Here is a 23,070-nt window from a genome sequence, read left to right as displayed (position 1 = left end):
AAGAAAAAATATAGTTTTACATTTCTCCAATATCTTTATGAAAATAAAGTCAAACACGAATAAAAATATCTTTTATTAAAGTCTTTGAGTTATTCTCTGGCAAAAATTAATTTTCAATAATGTGCAATAGATTTTTATCATTAAATTGGTTAGGGAAAAAAATTACATATATATACGAAATATTAAAATGTTACACACTCGATACACTAATCACTTTTATAATAAGGTGTTATAATAAATGTATTGATGTATTATATATTATGTTTATACTTTTTTACGATGTGATCGGTGAAATGTTTCAAAGTGAATTAATAAAAGTTGACAAAAATAAATTATTGTTATTTTTCTATCCTTTATATATTATACTTATGTATATATTTTGCACTATATTTTTTATTGTGAATTTTGTTCGTTTTTTAGTTTGTAAATAACAATCTTTAGTACGGTTTACGTTATATAATAATTATTAGTTATTTATTTATCATAATAATTGCTAGAATAATTGCGCGATACTATTTTTTCTTCCTTAATGTCAAAACTTTTTTTTACTATATATGAAAATATTAAAGTTCGCGCACGAAAATTAAGATAGATAAATATTAAAATGATAAGACACGCGATTGCGAATATCTATTACAGGAAACTGCATGCCATTATGATAAGTTTATCAATATCTACAGATTACTTGCAGTAATGCATAGAATTAATCTGTGCATACAGAATTAATTGAGATATAAAATTTTAAAAGAAAAACCTTGCATGGATGTATGTTTTATATTGAAATATATATGCATTGTAAAAATATACACTTAATATAATAAATCTTTTTAAGATTGATAAAACGAAAAATCTGGCAATTTTCCAACTCCAAATCGCGGAATATTTTATACGTAGACATAAAATACAAAAATTCAAACTCATCTCAAAGTTCATTCGCGACGTGTTGCTTTTGCTTGTGCAATTATGGCGAAAAATTGATGAGGGAAAATTTCGTTTTGCAGATACACACGTTCGTATATAAACGTATATACATACACACTCGCATAGTTTTAAATGTATTTTGCTGCTTCCTTATATTTATAGCTAGAGATAAATATACATCCTGGCATAACTCCAAAATATACCCGCACACAGTTAGTTCGGCTACGGACAAACCCCGTAATAGCGGAGCTGTGTCAGTGCTATTAGTGATGTACGTAATATAGGAATCTTACGCTGACGCGTAAAAAAAAAGGAGAAATGCATAAGATCCGCGAGTAGAAACGAACTTTCACTTTCCCAGGAAGAAACGAGATTGCGAGAAACTATTTTGAATGATGCGAGTGTCGCCCGATTACGCGAAGACTATGCGATTTATCGTGTTCATTCAGGATGGAAGAAACTCGAACAACGAACCCCCATTTTTGACCGACTAATCAACATAATTTAGGATAAATTTCGTTCACCTCGGGTCTGCTGTATTCGTGAATTAATATCAGTACCAAGTCAGTAAGTAGCAGCATTGTACAATCGATGCAATTGATTGCGTAAGAGATATATAGATTATCGATAGATTACGATCGTACAATGCGATGTCTTCTTCATAACGTTTTTTATTTTTTTTGGGTTACTACTTTATGCGTAGATAAAAAAAAGAGATTGAAAGAAAAAGGAAAAAATATGGCATTGAAATTTTATAAATAAACTGCCGGTATGCATGGTTCTCCTAGTGCCATTTTTATTATGTATGCATTGTGAAAAATATGTCTAGATACAGTTATCGTTTTCTTGGCGGAGATTTCATTGATCAAAATCCTTTTATTATGCAATTTTCCATATTAGTATTTTTTTTATTTCTTGACAATAATATTTTTTTAAATTATAATTTAAATGAGAATAATGAATTTAATAACTTTAAATCTTTTTGGATGTTATAAATGAAAAAGATGATCTTTGTATTATTTACATGTTTTAATTCTTATGTTAAACATTAACATTAATTGTATTCTTTTTTTTAATTTATAATATAATTTTAGACATATGCCTATGCAAACACAAACTGATAATAAGAAAGAATTAAAAAACGATTCATATCGGCAAATTTATCACAAATATTTGCCTTTTTATTTCTGACAAGAATATATCTCGCGGCATATCAATTTAAATTAAAATTATCATATTTAAATGTTTCTCACGCGCTGTTTTTTCCTTTTTGCACTTCTTCGATTGCCTCTGCGTAAACAATATTATTAAAATGAATATATTACGCAATGCAAGAGATAAATGTACGTGCATATAAAAAATATTTTCTCGATAAAAGTATTTTGAGAAATGAGAAAAAATATTTTACTTTTGTAAATTTAAATACTTTCATATAAATCTTTTCATATTTAAAATAATATTAATCATGATTAATAACATATTTTAGCTGTATCAAGGAAACTTTAAGACTAATATAAATAATATTTCAATTAGATTTCTTATTAGAGAGAATTAAATTCTTTTCACTTGCACTTTTTTGCATTTTCTCTCTTTTTCATTCATAAATGTAAATATATATATTCATTTAATTTTAAGTGCAAATAAGAATGAGGAAAATATAATTGAGGAAAAACATTTGTACACAGAATGCATTCTATGTATTCGTCTAAGAAAGGCGATCCTCTTTGCCCTTTGGGTTTTCATCCACAAGTACGGTGGCCCACGCGTTGCAAACGGTGCTTCAGGTAATTGTTTTCGAAAGCGGAAGTTAAAATAATTAAAAAAATATATATATATGAAATTATATGTCAAATTGAATCTTTAGGGACTATAAAGAGCATGGCGGGAGAAGAAACAGTCTCGGAGACATCACGTCTTCTTCTCCTAGTCTTTCTTTCGATTCATCGCGGTAGGTTCTGAGTCATAGATTTAACAAAGTGCTTTATTACATAACGCGCATTTGTCGGCGTGTTTCGCGAAATTTGAATATCTTATAATACATTCTAAATTGTATATTTTTGATTATGTGAACTCTTATCGCGAATAAATTTTCAAGTGGCCCTGAGGGTAAAAGAACGTGGTCTTCCGCTACAAATTTGGCGAAAGATGAAACCAAGACTAATAATTCGCAATCGGCAGCATCAACCGGATGGACATCCTTAATGGATCTTTCTGCCATAGATAAGGATGCACAAGATCCCAAATTAGAAAGTAATCAAAACGAAATATTGATAGTATATATGAAATTAATTAATATTAGAAAATATTAGAAATTGTTGAATTTTATGATAATTCAACTTCTATTGTTACAGATGTTAGAAAACCAGCGAAACTTCAAATAAAAAATGTAATAAGCAACACCAACGGAGGCACTTCGGAGAACGATGTAGAATTTATAATTCAGGTATCTCTTTGTTAATTAAACCACTTAGTGCATGGAATGCTTTTTGTCGCAATAAAACACATGCACGCTTGTAAATTTATTTTGTATATGAAGGTGTCTTATCGGCTTAATTGTACAGCAGATGATGTAGTATATAGTAACATTCAATGATAAAAGTGAGCAAATATAAAATTCCATTCTGCGCTCTCATTTATCACACTACTTTAGGTAAGGAAATCACGGCCAGCACCGCCGAAACAGGTGGTCGAGGATGGCCTGGATAATGTCACGGTAAAAGGAGAAGAGTCCGAGAAGGTAAGACAATCATCGTTCTCGTTACTTTGACGTACACGAATTATCTTGCGATTAATAATAAATGTAATATATGTCGTTCATTGTTTATCATTGTATGCTCTTTTCTGTACACCAACTTCATAATGTTGTAATTTATGAAGCACCTGCGATACCATCAAAAACTTTTACTAAATGCACTAGTTCATTTAAATGTTAATTAACTTGTTCAGATATTAACTCTCTGTGCAATCGTAAAATTCCGTTTCTGTATATATATAAGTTTGAAAAAAAAAATTTCGAAATCTGTACATATGTATGGTATAATAATAATATATCCATATTAAATATATTTTGATCTTCTCTTAAATCTGATTCGTTTATATGATAGAAAAGAATTGTGTGCATATAAAGTATTTGCTCAGAAAAATGTTGAATAATTTTAATACCAGCCCGCCGATATATTTATATGATGCATATGGATTATATTTATAATCAGAATCGAGAGGATTAAATATAATTAAATTCGTAAATAATTCAGATTAAAATTAATGATGATGCTTACCCCTCGCAGAATGAAATAGAGAAATTGAAGTCCCAATTAAATGCTATGAGAGCGAGATGCGAGAAGGCGGAGAAAGAAAAAAGCGAGATATTGCTACGTCGATTGGCGACTATGGATACGATGTCGAACAAAACATCGATGAGCGAAGTGGCAAAACTACAAAAGAAAAATGAAGGTATTAGTTTCTCAATTTTGTGGAAAATGCATGAAATATTGTTTTTCTCTACATTAAATATATGATATGATATCGTTTATTTCACTCATCGTCTGAATTTTTGTTTTAATCATTGTATATCATTATCATTGCACATTCGTATTTTAGTACTTGCACAAGAAAAAAATTTATTATTGACAAAGATAAAAAGTTTGGAGAAAGAAACGAGTAATAGACCGTATAGAGGTGAAAAGGACAAAGTGCACGATGAATTACGTTCGAAACTTAAGGCAGCGGAAAGTCTTTGCGAAAGTTTAATGGACGAAAACGAGGATATGAAAAAGGAAATTAGACAATTAGAAGAAGAAATTTATGAGTTGCAAGATAATTTTAGGTACTATATTCTCTTGCGCTGTAAAAGATATTCAGCTTTGTGATGTATTATGCATGCTATTTGTTGTACTTTTCAAAGTGATTTATAATCTATATTATTTTATATAACATTATTCCATATTTATATATCACTTCATTAAAAAGATATATGTCGTTTTATAATATTTGTGGAAGATAAATAAATTTAATAAAAATAATTATTGCTTTAATTTTGTTTTAAAATTATCGTCTGTAACAACAGCAATCTTTGATATTGCAGGATTTTTAATCGTGAACTAATAATATGTTGACAATGTCTTACTCGAACCACTACTAACTATGACATTCGACTCCTTATATTTCTGTAAAGTGAATGATTTTGTTAACTGACGTTCTTTAACATTGTTTTTTATATGATTATTACATGCGTCTTATATGGTATGTCAAGATATTATCGCAGTATCTCTGTTCCTTTTGATAAAGATTATTGTACATTCTTTTGCAAAAATATTTTTCTAATGTTCAAAATCTTTAGTTAATATTTTTATACACAGGACAATGCAAAATAACATAATGACACATACGAAATTGAACTGTTTCATGTAAAAATTTGAAAATTTATATATGTCGAGACAATGAGATGCGAACGAAAGGATCAAAATCTTTTGCAAAATGAGCTATAATTGTTGCAGGACGACGATTTGGACAGATTTGCGACGTATGTGATCCTAACATGATGACACCTTCGTTTTTCGTCAAATACGGAACCGTGGGAATATCCTTATTTGGTAATCGAGCTTATGTAAAATTCATAAATTTTTTATTGCTTTTTATTTTTTGTGGGATCACATTTTTTTTACAAATGACTATAAAAATTCTGCACGAAGATACAATGAGAGAATTACACAAGATTTTTTTAGAACTTTTAAACACAAAGCTCTGTGTGAAATGTCATACTCCTTTTTTTTCTATAAAGTTTATATAACATTTTGTGCGCGTTTATATAAGGAACAGAGATACTTAAATGCCCAAATTCCAATGGTTACTGCACGCATCGCAATGCAATATATGTTGTTTATACAAATATAATTTTCGCACATAAGGGACGAACAAGCAGATGAGTATACCCGTTTGCGAAAAAGTTTGGAGCAATCAAATAAAAATTGCCGAATATTGTCGTTCAAATTGAGGAAAGTAGAACGCAAATCCGAAGAATTAGAAAGCGAACGAGTTGCTTTAGAAAAGAAATATGAAGAGGTAAATATGATATAAAAAAAACTAAAGAAATATTATTGTTCTAAATTTTGAAATTAAAAGAACAAATACATAATATATCGAATAATTTCTCGTGTATTCTATATCTAATTATATTCACTAGAATTTCTGACTATAAATTTCTATTATATGTAAAAACCTTTCTATTTATCTTAGATGAAGAAAACAGAAGAAATTCTGCAAAAAGTAAGTAACGCATTCCAGGAGAGAACACAAAAGAAGGCAACAGACTCCACAACAAGGATACAACTTAAAAAAATGGTTGATGAAATGGAGAAGGAAATAGGTTTGTTGATTATTGTACTTTTACATAAATTTCGCGAAAATTAAAAATATTTGATTTCAATATTTCGAACGATTACTAACATTTTAGAAGACATGCTGAATATCTTCTCCAACATTAAAAATGGACATAATGTGGATATATCGGATCTGAAGCCGAAAGATAATAATTTAAAGTATGATAAACTTCTAAAGGAACATGAACTACTTAAAGAAAAACTCGAGTCTACTATAAAAGAATTGACTAGTGAAAAAGAGAAGAAAAAAGTTCAATCAAATGTAAAAGTAGAAGATACTAAAAATGTGGAGTTACAAAATGGTAGAGCTATCAATTTAAAATTGTATATAAAATGATTAAACGTGTCTAATTTCTAAATTTTATTACAGTGAAAAAAAAGTTGGAAGAAGCAGTCACTTTACGGGAAACTGAAAGAAAAGCATGGGACAAAGAGAAATTAGCGCTTTCGGAAGAGAAAGAGAAATTGAAGTCGAAACTCTTGTCGCTATCAGCCGAGAAATTAAAAATTTATAATGAGGTTGTACAACTAAAAAAAGATTTCGGTAAAGCATAAATTGTATATTTGTAGTCTTCTATAAATATTCTATAAATATTTATTTTTATGCACTCTTTATATATGAATATTTATTTATGTACTACATATACGTATACGTATATTTATACGTACGTTTACGTATATGCATATATATGTATATATATGTAAGTACAAATTGTACATAATACGATTTTTTAAATATAGAAACTGCTAAGTCATCGGAAAAAGATACTGCGAAGATGGAAGAAATAATAAATGAACTAAAAGAAAAGCTATCACAAGAGCAAGAAAAGTGTAAACGATTACAAGATGATTTGTCATCGTACACCGAAAGAGAATCGAAAATGTCGCAATCCATAACGTCTGTAAGTATATTTTTTTTTTTTTTTTGAGAGTACATCTAATATTGTTTATAGCATATTTAAATTTTTAATTATTTTTCCCTAAAATAAAATATTTGCTGTTATATATATGTCGACAATTTATGTTTTATTTTTTCCGATAAAAATAGGTGGAACAAACAAAGACTAAACTTGATGCTGAGGTGAAACGTTTGAAAAAGGAATTAGAGAGTTCAAAATCTAGCACATCGAAAAAAATCACGGATCTAAATGTAGAGATTGCGGCGCTTAAACAGGAGAGTGAAAAATTAACATCACAACTTAACAATGAAAAAGAGGCGAAAGAAAACGAAATAGCGACACTGAAGAAAAAGATAGCTTCCTTAGAAAAAGCTGGGCAAAATACAAAGCGTATGAATGAGCTGAAGGAGACTTACAATGAGAAAATTTTGAGTACAGTATCAAAAAATATTATATATAAAATATTTTTTAATCTGCATTATCTTTATTTTTCTACTTCTAAATCGGTTTTTTTATTTATCGCATGGAGATAACGTGATAAAATTTCCAGATCTCGAGAATGATATTAAAAAGCAACAACAAGATCAAGAGACTCTCACTAATAAATATCAAGAGCTTATGAACTCAAAGCTACAACTTGAAAGAGAAAATGAATCTTTGAATAGGTAAACAGCAAAATTCGACACTAACTGTGTGAGGAGTAAGAATTCACTGTCAACAATATTAAATGCTTCGTGTAACTTTCTTCAATTAATCTTACGTTTTATTATAGCAAATCTTCAGAGTATAAAACAGATTTAAAAAATATTCAAACAGAACTTGACGAATTGCGGAACTCGATGAAAACGAAAGAAAACGATTGGCGATTAGAGAAATCTGTTCTTGAGGTATATAAATTTTATTATTGATTTGTTATTGTAAATTTTATTAAAAATCTCTGTCGAAAATATCATTTCTTTGGTTCATCATTTTAGAGCCAAATCCGTGAGAATCAATTACCAAATAAACTTATTGTGGCAGAATTAAATGATGAAATTAATACATTAAAGAAAGAAAGTTCTACTTTATTAGAACGATTGGAAGATATGAAAAAAGTGGTAGGTATATATTATTTAATCTTTCGTTATTTGGAAAATATATGAAATCTCCGTCTATCTTTTTGTTTTTTATATATACATATTTTTCCTTTTTGATAATTTATTTTAAAACATAATTTTCTAATTTGGATAGAATGACGACTTATCTACAAAATTGAAAGATTACGAAGCAGTATCAAAAATTCATCAAGTATTAACACCCGATACTACGGCATTGGAATCCGAAATCCGAAAATTAAAGAATGCCTTGACAAATACAGAGAAAGCCAAGAAGGCAGACTTGGCGCAATGCAAAATGCGCTACGAGCACAGGATTACGGCGATCAATGATGAGATACAGGCAATCCAGAATCAATTATCACGATACAAACGCGAACGTGATACTTACAAACACATGTTGGAAGGCGCGCAAAAAACTATAGGAGAGTTAAAGTCCGCGAGAGGCAGACTATCAAATGCATCCTCTGGAAAGTCGGACGAGGTTAATGCAATCATCAAGATACTCTTACGTCTTATGCCTATTTAAAATATTTTAATATTGACATTTATGCTTTTATTTTAATATTGACATTTAAGTCTCAAGACTAGAATATTGACATTTCTTTTCGCGTAAAATTATTTTCCGATATTAGCATCATAATATCAATTATTATCGATTTAATTATTAAATTTATAAAATAAAATATTATATATGTATATCTATATATCTATATATATTTCTCTGTTTTTTAAGGATGAAGAATCATCAAAAGCTAATGTGTTAGTGTTAGAAAAACAAATAAGTTGCATGGAAGATGAACTTTCTGAAACAAGACTAGAAGCTTCCAGGCTAAAGGCCGAATTGGTTTCGGAAAAATCTGGTAGTCACGTTAAAGTCTCCGAATTACAATCTCGAATTAACGAGGTAATTAGAAATTCAATAGATGCAAATGATACATCTGCAAATCTGTTTATATTCATACACATTTCTTGCAATTGCAGTTGGAGGAGGAGCGATTGCTTACAAGCGGACGTTCGAAAATTCCAGGATTGAAAGTGCGGATGGAATTAGCTTGGCAAAAAGAAAGAGAAGAACATCAAAGATTGCTACAGGAAACGGCAACGTTAGCGCGAGATTTGCGTCAAACGTTGTTTGAAGTAATGATTAGCAATTTAATGCATATATAAAATAACACATACAATAGCTTTTTTTACAATTCATGCTAATTTACAGATAGAGAGAGAACGCAATAAAGAGCGGCTAGAAAATAAAAGGAGACAAGATCAATTAAAGAAAGTATTCGACGAAGAAAAGGAAGAAAATAAGAAAAAATTATTAGAGGTATAATTTGGATAATATATTCATAATTTAAGTTTTGTACGTTTGCACAAGTATATATATATTTTTAAATATAATTATTAAAAAATAAAAAATGCTTACTTTCTTAATTGCGATTGCAATGATTTGCAATTCTAGCTGCAATGCGATCTACTTGAACTGAGAGACGCGCATGCAAAATTAAGAACGAGTAATGAGAAGATGAGACGTGAGAAAGAACGGCATGAAAAGGAAAGGCATGAACTCAAAGAAGTGATATTGAACAAATGCAAATTGGAGCAAACCGAGTTACGCAACATCAATATTCTTATGCAACAAGTTCAGGATTTGCTACAGTTGTTCCCGGAATTAAATACTATAACAGAGAATGGAATGTCCGACACATTTACACCAACTCCGCCAAGACGATTAAAGGTATAAAATACAAACATTCGTATAATTGATAGTAATGTATTGTAATCAATACAAATAATATCTAAAATTATATAAATGCTTTAAAATCCTATCACACTTTTCAGGGACCAAAATCAAGAGAGTCGTCACCAATGTTAGAAACAAAGAGCGACATAAAAGGTATTTATCAATAATATAAATAATTTGCATGAGTTTTGATGTTTACATGTCACTGTTCATTATTTTAAATTATATATATATGTATATGTTTGCAGTTGAAACTTCAATATTAGGAGAAAGAACAGAGAAATTAGAATACACTATTAAAAAATTAATGGGTGTAGCAAAGGAACTTAAAGAATCGAAGAAAATGACAGATGAAGCAAATGCAACGCGATTGAAAAAAATGGGAAAGAGGTAAGTCTCACAATGGTTTTACATCAAATTTCTCTTCCCAATTATTGAAAAAAATATTATATCGTTGCCATGATTTATAGATCAACGTCAGTAGAGAGTGACCCAGGAAAAGGAGTGGTATTAAATCGCAGTAAACCACGTTTGAAGAGAAAGAGTCTCTCCTTGGAACAAACGTCTGGTCGTCAAGAGGTGAGGCTGTTTCATAGACCAGAAAAATCTGTCACGAAATATATAGTAATTCTTTTTTATGAAATAAATGCGTTGCATATAAAATATAATTTTTATAACTCTGTTAGCTATGTAATTTTTTATAATTATATACTGAGCAAAATTTCAATTTTAAATATGATTTTATGTTTAAATAAATTTCTGTATAAGCAAAATTCTCGACAAAATTAAAATTTAATATATGCTAATATATTTTATACTAACTGTTTTTTGCATTCAAAAAATTTAGTCTCCAGCTATTTGGGGCAACGATAGCAATTTGTCGAGTATGCAATCGTTGGAGGGATCGGAAATTGAGTCTCGCGGAGCTAGTTTACAAAGAGACTCCAGTGTAGACAGGTATTGAATATTGCATATATAATATTATTATTATGTTATATATTTTTCGGTTCGTGCTTAATAAAATAGCAAGTATTCTTTAAATAAAATTTAATATGATATTGTTATGTTTAGTCGTCTTTCCGGAGGATCGACAAAGAGCGAAATGTTAGATCGAGATAAAAAATATGGTAAAGGAATAATCCGGAAATTAACACACAAATTAACTAAATCATCCAGTGTAGATGACCCGCACATGACCGACTATTCACTTCAGGCAAGAGGAGATTTAAATATTCGAAATTATTTTTACTCGAATAAAACATTATATATATTTATTAAAATAATCGAATACTTGACAGACATCTGGTTCTGAAACCAGCCTCAATGAAAGCAGTAAGATGGAAAAGAAGAATTTAAAGAAGAAATTAACAGCCATGTTTAAAAGAGGTTCAAGAAGCAGTAGGTACGTAAAAAAAATTTTTTTAAAAGGATTAAGTTAATGTTTGATAAATGTGCAAAATATATACAAACTCACCATTAATGAAGATAATCATGGTGCGATGTTTTTTCAGTGTAGAGACAAAAACTAGATCCGGTACTTCCAGCAGACCTGCTTCTAGGAATTCCATGACATCAGATTAATAATCCCGTGTGTGTACGATCTTATTAAAGAACTTGATACTTTCATTAAACACTCACGATTACTGTTTCCTGAAATTATAACATTACATTCGACAATATAATAAAAAGGCAAACTGCTCAAATTTGTATTTAGATATATGTACTCAGAAAGAGTACAGTTGGCATCAGGTATGTGCAAGAAATTACATAATATGTTTAGGTCACGTATTTAGATACGATGAGTACCAGATGGCATATATAAGGAGTCTATGTTTAGATTTTCGCAAAAAATAGGAAAATACATATGTATTAGGAGAAAGAACAGAGAAATTAGAATACACTATTAAAAAATTAATGGATGTAACAAAGGAACTTAAAGAATCGAAGAAAATGACAGATAAAGCAAATGCAACGCGATTGTATATAAGAATGTGTATTCTTGATTCTTGTATATCGAATGCACATTCGATTTATTTAATCCTTAAATCACGATGTCATCTGTGTCGTCTTAATATCCAATATAAGTAGTCTCTATTTAATTCATTCACTTTATGTAATTTTTTCACAGAAAAAAAAACCAAATACGATTCGTGCATGATCATAAGTGAATTAAAACATATGTACATATCCTTATACGTGTAATACGTAATCATTTGGAAAATATATATAAAGTTACTGTATTCAGGAGTCATTGATTTATTTTAAAACTATTTGCACCAGAAAGTTAAATTTTCACTATCAATCTTTATCACCAAAACGAACAATTAACATCGTATTTCGTGCAAGCAGCATTTAAGAACAGAGTATATATTCATTTATATAAATACAGTAAACATATATAATAAAATCTTTGTTACCTTTGGCATTTCAAAATTATCTAATGCTTTTAAATCTTATTCATATGAGACATATGAATCAAAATATCCAAAAAATTATTCAAATATTTATAAATTAGATATTATAGATTATATATTCTCATTGTCAGTCTATATTACAGATGTGTGATGTGTATACCGTATATATAGATATATAGAAAATAAGTACATGTTTAATGAAATAAAAAATAATACGGTTCTAATAAAGCGTGAAGTTCTAGAATATAATGTACATTATGTACAATTGTTACTGCACAAATATTTAATACATAAATCGTTTCACATTATGGAACTTGGGATTACCAAGGGATAGAAATAAACAGAGATTAATGTTTCGAACGTTTCTCTTTTTTAGATTTTTTCTTGTGCTTGGGGCTCTTATGCTGTTTATGCTTGTGCTTTTTCTTTTCTTTCTTTACTTTTTTCACCTTGTCCCGCTCTACCCACTTTCCGCCGAGTATTGAATTTTCTGCAGTCTTTGACACCACGACACTGCGAAATACCGATCTTAGAGATTGATTCGCGCTATCGGTCTCTGTTGTCGCGGTACTCTCCTGTTTTAACAATCTTTGTGGCAAAATCGGACCATACATATCCGATGGAATCGCGATAACTTCCTCATCATCGTTTTTTATATCGTTTCCATCCGCGAGATTGTTTCGCGTTTCATCAGTCCTCGATAAACTGCTCTCCGGAATCTTGGAAGCTGTACTTTCGTCATTAACGCGTTTCGGTTGTGTCACCAAGTTATCAAGATCCAATTTTGCAAAGATACCACGCGGAGGCGATGTATTTCGCTGGGTGTTTATCTCCTTCGGATCTTTCCCGATTAGGATCGACTTGACCGTCTCGTTGTCAACGTTCTCTTCCGACTCACTGTCTTCAGAATCCTCGCTGCTGCTAAGGAAAATTGCCTTGAAGAGGTCCTTCTTTTCATTTGATTGATCTTTAACTGTAGTTACTGATCCCGTATCAATTTCTTGCTTATTTTCTACTTCTTGAATTGTTTCATCCTTTTTTGAATTATCGCTCGCATCTTGTTTAGCATTTTCCGACGTTGAGGAAAGAATATTTTGAATACCCTTACCGAAAACTTTCTCGTAGGAAGCCTCGAAGATTCTGAACTTTTCGGAAACGGGCTCTGAAGATTGATAATCATTCGATGAAATATTATCCGTGTCGGAAATCGCTCCCTTTGTATTCTCTTCCGTTTTCTTTGACAGTCCAGGAATTTCCTCCACTTCTGTTCTTTGCTGCTCTGTAGCTTTCGTGAACTTGGATGAACTACACCAATCTAAGGAATCAAAGACGGAGAATCTCGCCGTTTTTCGATCTGTTACAACCAAAGAGCAGCCGACTTTCGGTTCGGGAATATTGAATCTCTTGCAAACGATACTTGCAGGCTTCCATTCGCTTCGCTCTCGCGTCAGTTTGCCAAACATCTTCAGTCTTACTGCTTCCTTTACATCCTTCTCCGGATCCGTCTTGTCTATCGTGTGATCAGAGCTATGTATAAATTTATCCGCCATATAATTATTTGATTGCTCCAACTTAGCCGCCTGCTCGAATTCCGTACGTTCTTGTTCTCTCTCCCATTCGGTCATGGAAAGTGGTTGGATAGTCTCGAATTTATTCATCTCATTGTTTTTAAGAAAAATAAGATATTGCTCAAATCGTCTCTGTTTGTCCGGATCGGACGAAAACAATTTTGCACTTTTCTCGCTCTTGCTTGAAGAATCACGTTCTGTGCTCGAACATGTGGATGCAGAAACAGATTCTTTGAACTCTTCTAATGTTTTCAAGCTACCTGACTCATCTTGTGTACCGACAACATCACCTTTGACAAAGTTTTGACTAGTTAATTTATCCAGCCACGAGTTGCCCGTCGTTGTCTGTTCATTCTCCAATTTCTTTCTTTCCTCCGTTTGCTGTTTACCATGTAAATTCAAGGTTTTGGTAATGATATTCGAGGCAACGGATGGCGGCTTTTTTGAATGTTCATCGGGATCTTCTAAAATCCGCGCCCTATCTATGGCATTTAATGGTTCTCTGCGTTTGCCATTTTCCACCGGAATTGCAATCGGAGGATAAAATCTACTTTTCCTAATAGCATGTACTGGTGCAAAATTCTTTGGTAATTCTGGCGGTTTGAAGATCTTCTTGTTCGCTAATTTTTCCTTCGCACGAACGAAATCGTCCAAGCAATCGGTTTGTGAGCTAGACGGAGCGTCTTGTGACCATCTTGTTTTCTTCTTATGCTCGGGATCTAGGGCAAAGTCGTAACGCGACATATCTTCTCTTTCGTATATATCTTCATCGTCGGCTTCGAATGCACCAACTCCAAATGCTTGGCCATGAATCGACAGTTTCTTGTTTTTATCTTGAACGCAAAACGCTGGAGTATCAAATAAATTGATGTGACCAGAGAGAATTTTCCGCCTATCTAGACCTGAATAGCCAATGCCAAAATAATTGTCCTTTGGTTTGCATCTGAATGGCTCATAATCATCAGGAGCAAAAGTAATATTAGTGGAATTTTCGTCAGAATCCTCTGAATTGCTTCCTGCCATATCAGAATTTTCCTGCACTAATTTTATTTTTTCATTACGTTGCTTTATCTTTTGCTTTTCTTTTTTTGTGAGTCTAGAGCCTATACCTTGACCAGGTTTCCAGCCCATTTTTTTGAGCAGAACAATACCCACTGTTTCTCTATAATTACAATATCAAAGGTTAATATGATTTTAAAACTCTAAAATTCTAAATATATATACATAAATATAAATTAAATACATTAGTAAATAATCGCTGCATTGCTAATTCTCTGTCAATTAAAAATTACAAATAATTACAGACTTAATAATAACAGAGATCAAATTGTATCATTATTAATTTTTGCAAATACTTACTTGACAGGTTTTAAAAGTTCCTTTAAAACAGGAGCACCAGGAATGGGTCCATTATTATCCTGATTTATCCTCTCTCTTTTCTTTCCCTTCTGTCCATGACCGGCATAATCGCTAGTAGCTTGAATTCCTTTAGGAGCAATTCCAAAAAGACTCGTGTCCTCTTCATCCATAAAATCTTCTGGTCTCTGAATAACATTTTCCGCTTTACTACCCCTTGAAGATTTAAACTGCTGAGGTCTCCAGCCATCGCGAGTGCCGACTGTATTAAAATATCCTGCTGAAAAACCACCTGTAAATGCTCCATGGAATCTGCGTCTACCTTGAGCATCATAAGCGTATTGATCTTCGATTGTAACGGGCTTTTTTCGTGGGATATTCTCTGCAAAATTAAAAAACTTCGATTATATAATAAATGAATTAGAGACAATACAAACTTACACGATTAATTTACATCATACAAACCTTCGTCTAAAGGATCTAGAGCGACACCAAAAGTCGCGTAATTTTCTTCCTCCGAGTCACTCATTTTCAAATAATCCTCGGAATGTATATTTTTTTTCTTTTATTTGGAATAATTACACATCTCCCAATCAAATCACTCGCAAAATCTTGCTGAGGCGTATCTGAGAGGTTAGAAAAGAGAAGTAAGGAGTAATACAAGTCACAGGTGTACAAAAATTTAGCAGACGGTTTTCGACGTTCGACGTAATCTGCGTTCATTCGTCGCAAAAATAAGTCACGACCAATCAACGATGCGCTGCGCGAAAGAGCGCGAGAGAACGAACCATTAGATTTTTATATCTCCGTTTTTTCCTTTAAATATGTGCAACAATATTTACGTTTTTAAATCAATTATGTAACGCGTTTCTTCATCGATCAAAACATACGTCACCCCTGGTTCCCAGCTGTTCCAATATATATATATATATATATATATATATATATATATGCAGATATATCTATGCCACGTATAACCTCTCTACTTCTCTCCCTTATATATTATGTATCTTATCTCGGAAATTGCAGCGAGGTTAGTGTGTCACACTAAGGTGCGTGAAACCACTACGCGAAATTCGAACATGCTACGAGAACAATCATAACATGCACGCACACAGTTTATTTAAGTATACAGTAATTAGTAACATTTGTAATATCTGATTTTCAACTGACGTTATGGCGATGCTTCATTCTTTTCGTTCGACGCGAAGCAGATTTCCAATAGCCGATGGTAAGCCGAATTTCAGTAACTCGTACCTTGCGAAACAGTTTGATCCCGTTGTCAGCTGATCTGCCATCGATTTCCTTCCTCTTTCTTTGTGTTTATTTATTTATTTTTTTACAAATAAGTTTTCAACGGCTGTCACAACCGTTCGCCGACCTCATCGCGTCGCTAAATTCTGTTAAAAAAATATTCTTTTACGTGGAGATTAAAAAGCTCTCCCTCAGTCTTGTGCACGAGAAATTCTGTACACACCTTGTGATGTAGGAATTTTATAACCTCGCAGAAGCAGCTTTGCAAGCCACGCGGTATTTCGTCATGTCCAGTGTTTCCAAAGTGTCTGGAGGATGAAGAGATAAATGACCTTTACTACTATTTAACCGTAGAGAACATTAATATTAATTAAGAAGTTAGTCTTTGGAGAATAAGAAGACGGTACATGAACATATATAGAGAAAAGTATCTTCTTGGAGAATAATTTTTTACACATTTGCATGTGGATCATCTAAGTTTTAAATAATCAGAAAAATGTCGGAAATATTTGTCAAGCGATTTACCGATCTCCTGAAGGATCAGCCCAGGGAAGCTCTGGAACTTTTCACATCGCAGAGCAATGAAGTGATTGAGGACGCAGTAAGCGAGATTGTGCCTGTTGCCGCTTCCTATCTCACTGAATCTTACTCGCAATCCAAGGAAGAACTATTTGAATGCTGCAAGAGTGTGTTAAACATCATAGCGGAGAGATGTAATCCCATGGAAACTGTACTGGAGTTCCTAGAACAGATAGAGTGTCTGAATGATATCAAATTCTGTGCCATTATGGAACCACTAGGTATATGTATGATGAAGATGCAAGACAAGAGCAAGGGCATCGAGTGGTGCATCAATACCATCAAGTCATACATCGAGGATTTAGCATCGTTAGACGATGTTGATAGTAACAGAATCGTGAATGTATATAAAGGAATCATATTATTTTTGGAACCATTGGTACAAGAAGCGGTGAAGATTAACTCTCAACTCGAAGAAGGATCATTGCTTGGGGATTATCTTTTGAGCTTCCTTATTTCTCTGTGCGACAAGCTATCCTATTACTGGAACAAAAATATTGCTGAAGAAGGGATATGTGAAGAATTCTTAGAAGAAATAATAACACTATCCTTTTCTCTAACTGGAGACATATTATATTTCTTGAACATTGTTAGCAAACGTCATAGAAATTTTATCTGCAAGAAGTTACAAGAAGGACATTTATACACTGAAAATTATAAACGTAGTATACTTTTTGAATCGAGTGATAACATATCAGATTTAGCCTATGCTAATTTTTATTTCTACATAATTACTAAAAAAGATTATTGGAAAAATGTACCACAAATTTATAGTCCTTATTACATATTTGAAATGTGCACATATTTTTTTGAAATTTTGCTTTGCGAAAAGGGAGACATTGTAATCTCGAATGGATTATTTTTTATGAATACTGTTATAAAGCGCGTTTTACCTCGGTCTGTAGATTCTAAAGTGTTAGAACTACAAATATATTTAGACTTATTTAAATCACTTATTAAAATAATGATTTACGGTAGTAATGATACGGAACGAAAAAAGGCGTTAGACATTTTTCAAAAGTATATCGAAATATTTAATATAGAAGCTAGATATTCTGTTATCTTGTATTTGTATGAAATTAGCGATCATTCTGGTTTACTGAGCTTGATCACTAGTATACTTAAATCTTCTATCATCGATTGTCTTAACTCGACTCCACGAAATCCTCAGTTTCTTGGAAAGAATCTACAATTGATATTAAAAAAAATTTGTAATTTGTCACATGGAAGTTCGTCGGATTTAGTTGAGATATCAGATGAAGTTATTACTACATTGAACCTGTTGAGATTCTTGTTTATCAGAGATAAGTACAATGAAACAGGTATTTGGAATATTACAAATATGCTAAAAAATAATTATTTGAATCCATTGAGAGAAGGAATACATTTATGTAAAACGCATTGGGAAGTAAAGATAAAGGATTTAGAGCAACAAAAAAATAATTATAATAAAATACACGATTATAAGGAGATGAAGAAGGCCCACGCAGAAGTTTCGTTGACTGTAGGTGGTGAAGAATTACCAGTGATGCCACTTCCAGAAACAATTTCTTTCTGTTATCAAGCGATAAATGGTCTAGATGTAATGCAAAGTATTCTTATCCGGGTTAATGAATGTATAGATGCTGACAAAGAATTCCCATTAAATACAGTAGCTGAGTAAAATTTTGAAACCATAAGATTGTCATAAGCTATAATTGTATACTGTTAATTTTATTGGTACATGTCATGTATAATTAAACATAAATTTTTTTACTATCATGTTATGTAAATTATCTAAGATTTAATAAAATATTTCTTTTTAATACACATGTTCCATTGATTAATATCTCAATATCTGTTATCTGGATTGAAATAAACATTTATGTCCTATAATATATATATATATATATATATATATATATATATATATATATATATAATATCTAATAATTTTAAAAATGATTTTAAAGATAGATATATTGATTTTATTAGGTTTCAGACGTTTATGGACTTCTAGGGTTTTGCTGGTCGATCAACCTGAAAATGATAGTAATAGGAAGACAGAATCACAACAATCTACTCACGAGGAAAGTGATGAGGAATATGATACAAATATTAAAATAAAAATACTTGGCGCTTCTCTGAAATTTGTTCCTGATATGGGATGGAGCAAACAGGCTATCAGTGCTGGTAATTCAATCCACGATTTTCTTTATGTGCTATTTTGAAAAATTAGTTTATTTGCAATTTTGATTAAATTATAAATTAGATTAAAGCTTTTTAGACAAAAAATACTTGTTCAAAAATAAAAATTTCTAAAATATATATTAGAAATGTATTTCATATTTTATATTCAATAATAAGTTCGTATAATGTTTTGCCATTATTGATGTATACACGATTTTAACATAAAAATGAAATAAAATAATATAATTGAAAATTATGGTGTCGAAGGTGCCGAATCGATAGGATATCCAGGTGTAATACACGGACTTTTTCCAAATGGTGGTGCGGCTTTAGTCCAATACTTTTATTCTGAATGCAATCGCAAATTAAATCAGATGCTTGAAAAAGAAACATTAGCTATTAAAGCGGATCCTTCGAGTCCACGGAAGACGCCAGAGCAGCAAGTTCGAGATGCTGTAGAGACACGGTTGAGAATGGTGATTCCCTATAAAAAGACCTGGCCACAGGCATTGGCTATTATGACTCTACCACCAAATGTACCGACTGCTTTAGCGAATTTATTAACTTTAGTTGATGATATCTGCTACTATGCCGGCGACAGATCCGTCGATGTAAGTCGTACCATTAATATTTATCTATATAGGACAAATAAGATAGTGTTCAGATGTTTAGGACAAATAAAATATTGTTCAGATGTGCTGTTTAAACACGGCACATTACTTTGGCTAGATCCACTGGTATACTAGAAGAATGATATTGGCAACCATTTACAAGGCCACTGAGTTGTATATGCTGCAAGATATCAGTGAAGACCATAAAGAAACCTGGTTATTCTTAGAGAGACGAATAAAAGACGCTTTACAAGTATATGCGACGCTTTCGAGTACTGCTAAGCCGGATGAAGCTTTAAGTTGTGCCACAGAGACGGCGACTGCTGTTTTTGTAACGGTAAATATATTTCTTATATTTATTTCCTATATTACATTAAAAGTTAAATTTTAAAAAAAGTTTATTCCTAAAACATTAAAAAACTTGTAGTTAAAATTGAACAATCTTCGATATAGATCCTTCATATATATAGTATACTTTGCTGTTTTAGGCGCGCAATATACTTGGATTGAGTTGGAATAAATAAAAGTTAGAGAAAGATTTAGGAAGAAGAGAGAACATTGTAGATATTTACAATTAAAATTTCTTAATAAAATTAAAAGAAGTTTTTCTATTTAAGTACCTGGTCTCACGCGTGAAAAATGAATATGAAGAATATTACCTAGTAGCTATAATAGCTATAATTTATTTTACACTGTAATATATTTTAACGAAACCTGTACAATAAAATATATTGTAAATCTAAATTATTTGCATGCAAAATATAAAGATATAAATCGTCGATTATGTAGAGCTACCAACATTTAACAATAGATTAAAAAATATTTTCGTTTACCCTGCAGTATTGTCATAATTAAGTATAATTGTCCAGCATTGATTTCACGCTCTCGACAGTTTTTACGTTCTGTCATTATGAGAAATATCAGGAAGACAAAATTTACTTACAATAATTTATGAATTCATAATAACTGCAAATTAATTACATAACAATACAAAAGTATTCTTTTTTAGATTGTAGGTATGCAAAACTTTGAAAAATTTTTTTGACTATTTATAAATTATTATTATTCAATTACTTATAAATTATATATCTTCACACATCTTTCAATGAATAAAAATTATCAACTGAGGAAAAGCATTTTTAATATAATATATATTAAATGTAGATAACAAAAATTTATCAGATATATGTATGTGTATATATATATATATATACAATGTGTGTTTGTGTGTATGCATACACACATGCACATACACATTTAAAGATCATTATGCATGCTGCCAATTCATCATAAAAATCTATTTCATTCTATAGAGTTCCTCTTTTAATTACATGTCTTAGAAAGTTTTTTTAATAAAAATAATTTTACTTTATTAATCTCCTTTTGATATTTATCTTTTTGTCTGTTAGATATCAATAGTGTGCTTCTTGAATATATCCTTTGATGGTTTTTGGCAAAGGCAACTTGTGTATATTATCTAATCTAGTATTTTGGCGGATAACAAAACGACAAAGATACTGTAAACTTCTTACTTGTGTGAACCTGCTAACTGGTTTTGTTAATCTAACCGGAAATGATGGATATCCTGGATATTTCGGCCTCGAATAACAAATGACAGCAGATTGACTGAAATTCATGGAGTGATTTATCAAAGCAGCCACCGAAGTAAAGCCTTCACTCTCTGTACATTGATTGCACAGAGAAAATAGACCGCCACTGTGTTCCATGCGTGCGTGCAGCATCTTCCCAGATGATTTAAAACTAAGTGTCAAAACGTACCTATAGATAATCATTTAAAAAATTTTAATTATATATCTCATATTTATAATCATATTAATTTTTAGCATAAAACACTACAAAATTAAATGATCTAATATATGTATACATGTACCTATCATCTGATGAGTCTCGAACCAAGAATGCACCATCTGGTTCAGATATGAGCTTGGCATCAGCTTCATCTCCTGATATAGGACCCCAATACCATCCATATTTACTTAAATTGAGCAATTCTTTTGCGAGATTTGCTTTAACTTTATGCTCATTACTTATTGTTTCATTCATATTATAAGGAACTTTTGCTATTGCACTAGGAACTGCCATTACAGCATCAGAACAACTGGGTGTTGCATAAACAGTTGCAATGTCATGTGTCAATTCATCTCGTTGCCTGGTAGGAACTATAAGAAGATTCATGCCAGTTGCACCATAACATTGTGTATTAATATTTTCTATATTTTCTTCAGTACTATGACAGAAATTTTCAAGTACATTGCCCAATCTACTTCCATTCAATGATTGTCTGATCGATGAGATTCCTTGCTCGCTATTTGAAAGGTCTTGCTCTTGGCAAGAGTTAAAAGGTTCAATGACAGATCTAACGTTGTTCTGATTTAAAGAAGGGTTTACCACATCTGTCTCTTTGCTCTGAAAAAAATGAAACAATTATTTTACAAATATGGTATTGTATTGTAAAAGGGCGAATGTATATAAAAAAAAAAGATTCTAGTGAATGAAAGAAAACAGCAGGAAATAATATGCGTTTACCTTGCGTTTGGATTTGCATAGATTTTTTATTTGCAAGTGTTTCTTGATATTCCTAAAAAAATCGAACGACACCTTGCTATTCGAAGGATTTTTTAACTTATGCTCCATGTCCTTGGTGTCGTTCGCCGTGTCGTTCCTCTTGCATTCCTGTCGCGAATTGTTCTCGCGTCGCCAAATAAAGGCTGCGAATCTCCCGCTTGTTCCATGCCTCGACTTCTGTCGCGCGCCTAATCGTTCCGTAGGATTACTTACGACAGATTCCGAATCGGCATTCGGATTTATCATGTTCGAGTGTGGTATGCGAACTCTCCGAGCGAATTATTATTCTTACTAATACGCCTGTCGATTTCGTCGCGACACCTTGCACATGCCATCTATTTTTCGCAGCCCGTTTATGCGTATAAATACAACGGTACTTTCGCGTTCCCGGGATTATCTCAAAAAATCGTAAGTGCATATACTATCAAAAATTTATCTGAACACCAATAGAAGATCGGAAGATGTCGCCCTTTTTGTTAATATCACTAGTACTCCCAACA

The 23,070-nt window shown here is 31.6% G+C and overlaps 5 protein-coding genes across 8 annotated transcripts; 3 read left to right on the top strand and 2 right to left on the bottom strand.

The window, feature by feature from the left end:
* The first annotated feature begins 1,131 nt into the window (after positions 1-1,131).
* LOC114932604 (uncharacterized) lies at positions 1,132-12,273 on the top strand. Of its 4 annotated transcripts, XR_014924059.1 has the most exons (30): positions 1,132-1,488; positions 2,557-2,705; positions 2,786-2,869; positions 3,017-3,171; positions 3,273-3,364; positions 3,572-3,658; positions 4,209-4,374; positions 4,522-4,747; positions 5,829-5,982; positions 6,157-6,286; positions 6,374-6,601; positions 6,670-6,843; positions 7,041-7,201; positions 7,348-7,630; positions 7,749-7,863; positions 7,971-8,085; positions 8,173-8,295; positions 8,429-8,776; positions 9,029-9,199; positions 9,277-9,432; positions 9,509-9,616; positions 9,752-10,027; positions 10,132-10,186; positions 10,282-10,423; positions 10,504-10,612; positions 10,881-10,990; positions 11,105-11,246; positions 11,332-11,435; positions 11,545-11,782; positions 12,162-12,273. XR_014924059.1 is itself a non-coding variant. In XM_029304890.2 (29 exons), exons 2-29 carry the CDS (start codon positions 2,608-2,610, stop codon positions 11,612-11,614), a joined length of 4,182 nt encoding a protein of 1,393 aa, XP_029160723.1. In that variant the 5' UTR covers positions 1,132-1,488; position 2,607; the 3' UTR covers positions 11,615-12,273. The 4 variants fall into 4 exon arrangements, 3 of the variants coding, with proteins under 3 accessions (XP_029160723.1, XP_085335940.1, XP_029160725.1); XM_029304890.2 differs by having other exon boundaries at positions 2,607-2,705; positions 11,545-12,273; XM_085479814.1 differs by having other exon boundaries at positions 11,545-12,273.
* Positions 12,011-17,342, bottom strand: LOC114932606 (G patch domain-containing protein 1 homolog). The gene is made up of 6 exons (XM_029304894.2): positions 17,151-17,342; positions 16,849-16,933; positions 16,629-16,771; positions 15,837-15,997; positions 15,375-15,753; positions 12,011-15,177 (listed from the first exon to the last, which is right to left on the bottom strand). The coding sequence occupies exons 4-6, from the start codon at positions 15,898-15,900 to the stop codon at positions 12,795-12,797; spliced, it is 2,826 nt and encodes a 941-aa protein (XP_029160727.2). The 5' UTR covers positions 15,901-15,997; positions 16,629-16,771; positions 16,849-16,933; positions 17,151-17,342; the 3' UTR covers positions 12,011-12,794.
* On the top strand, positions 16,167-20,728 carry Coq9 (ubiquinone biosynthesis protein COQ9, mitochondrial). The gene is made up of 5 exons (XM_029304896.2): positions 16,167-16,602; positions 19,179-19,376; positions 19,641-19,984; positions 20,103-20,321; positions 20,473-20,728. Exons 1-5 carry the CDS (start codon positions 16,548-16,550, stop codon positions 20,506-20,508), a joined length of 852 nt encoding a protein of 283 aa, XP_029160729.1. The 5' UTR covers positions 16,167-16,547; the 3' UTR covers positions 20,509-20,728.
* LOC114932607 (glomulin) lies at positions 16,609-19,013 on the top strand. Its single transcript, XM_029304895.2, has one exon. The coding sequence runs from the start codon at positions 17,122-17,124 to the stop codon at positions 18,865-18,867; it is 1,746 nt and encodes a 581-aa protein (XP_029160728.2). The 5' UTR covers positions 16,609-17,121; the 3' UTR covers positions 18,868-19,013.
* LOC114932481 (uncharacterized) lies at positions 19,690-23,070 on the bottom strand. Its single transcript, XM_029304702.2, has 3 exons — positions 22,532-23,070; positions 21,876-22,411; positions 19,690-21,763 (listed from the first exon to the last, which is right to left on the bottom strand). Exons 1-3 carry the CDS (start codon positions 22,814-22,816, stop codon positions 21,397-21,399), a joined length of 1,188 nt encoding a protein of 395 aa, XP_029160535.2. The 5' UTR covers positions 22,817-23,070; the 3' UTR covers positions 19,690-21,396.

Source organism: Nylanderia fulva, unplaced genomic scaffold (genome assembly GCF_048542155.1).
Source record: "Nylanderia fulva isolate GAGA-0341 unplaced genomic scaffold, ASM4854215v1 Scaffold13, whole genome shotgun sequence".
Classification (NCBI taxonomy): Eukaryota; Metazoa; Arthropoda; class Insecta; order Hymenoptera; family Formicidae; genus Nylanderia; species Nylanderia fulva.
Note: the sequence above shows the minus strand (reverse complement) of the source record. Positions and strands in the feature narration are given on the sequence as shown.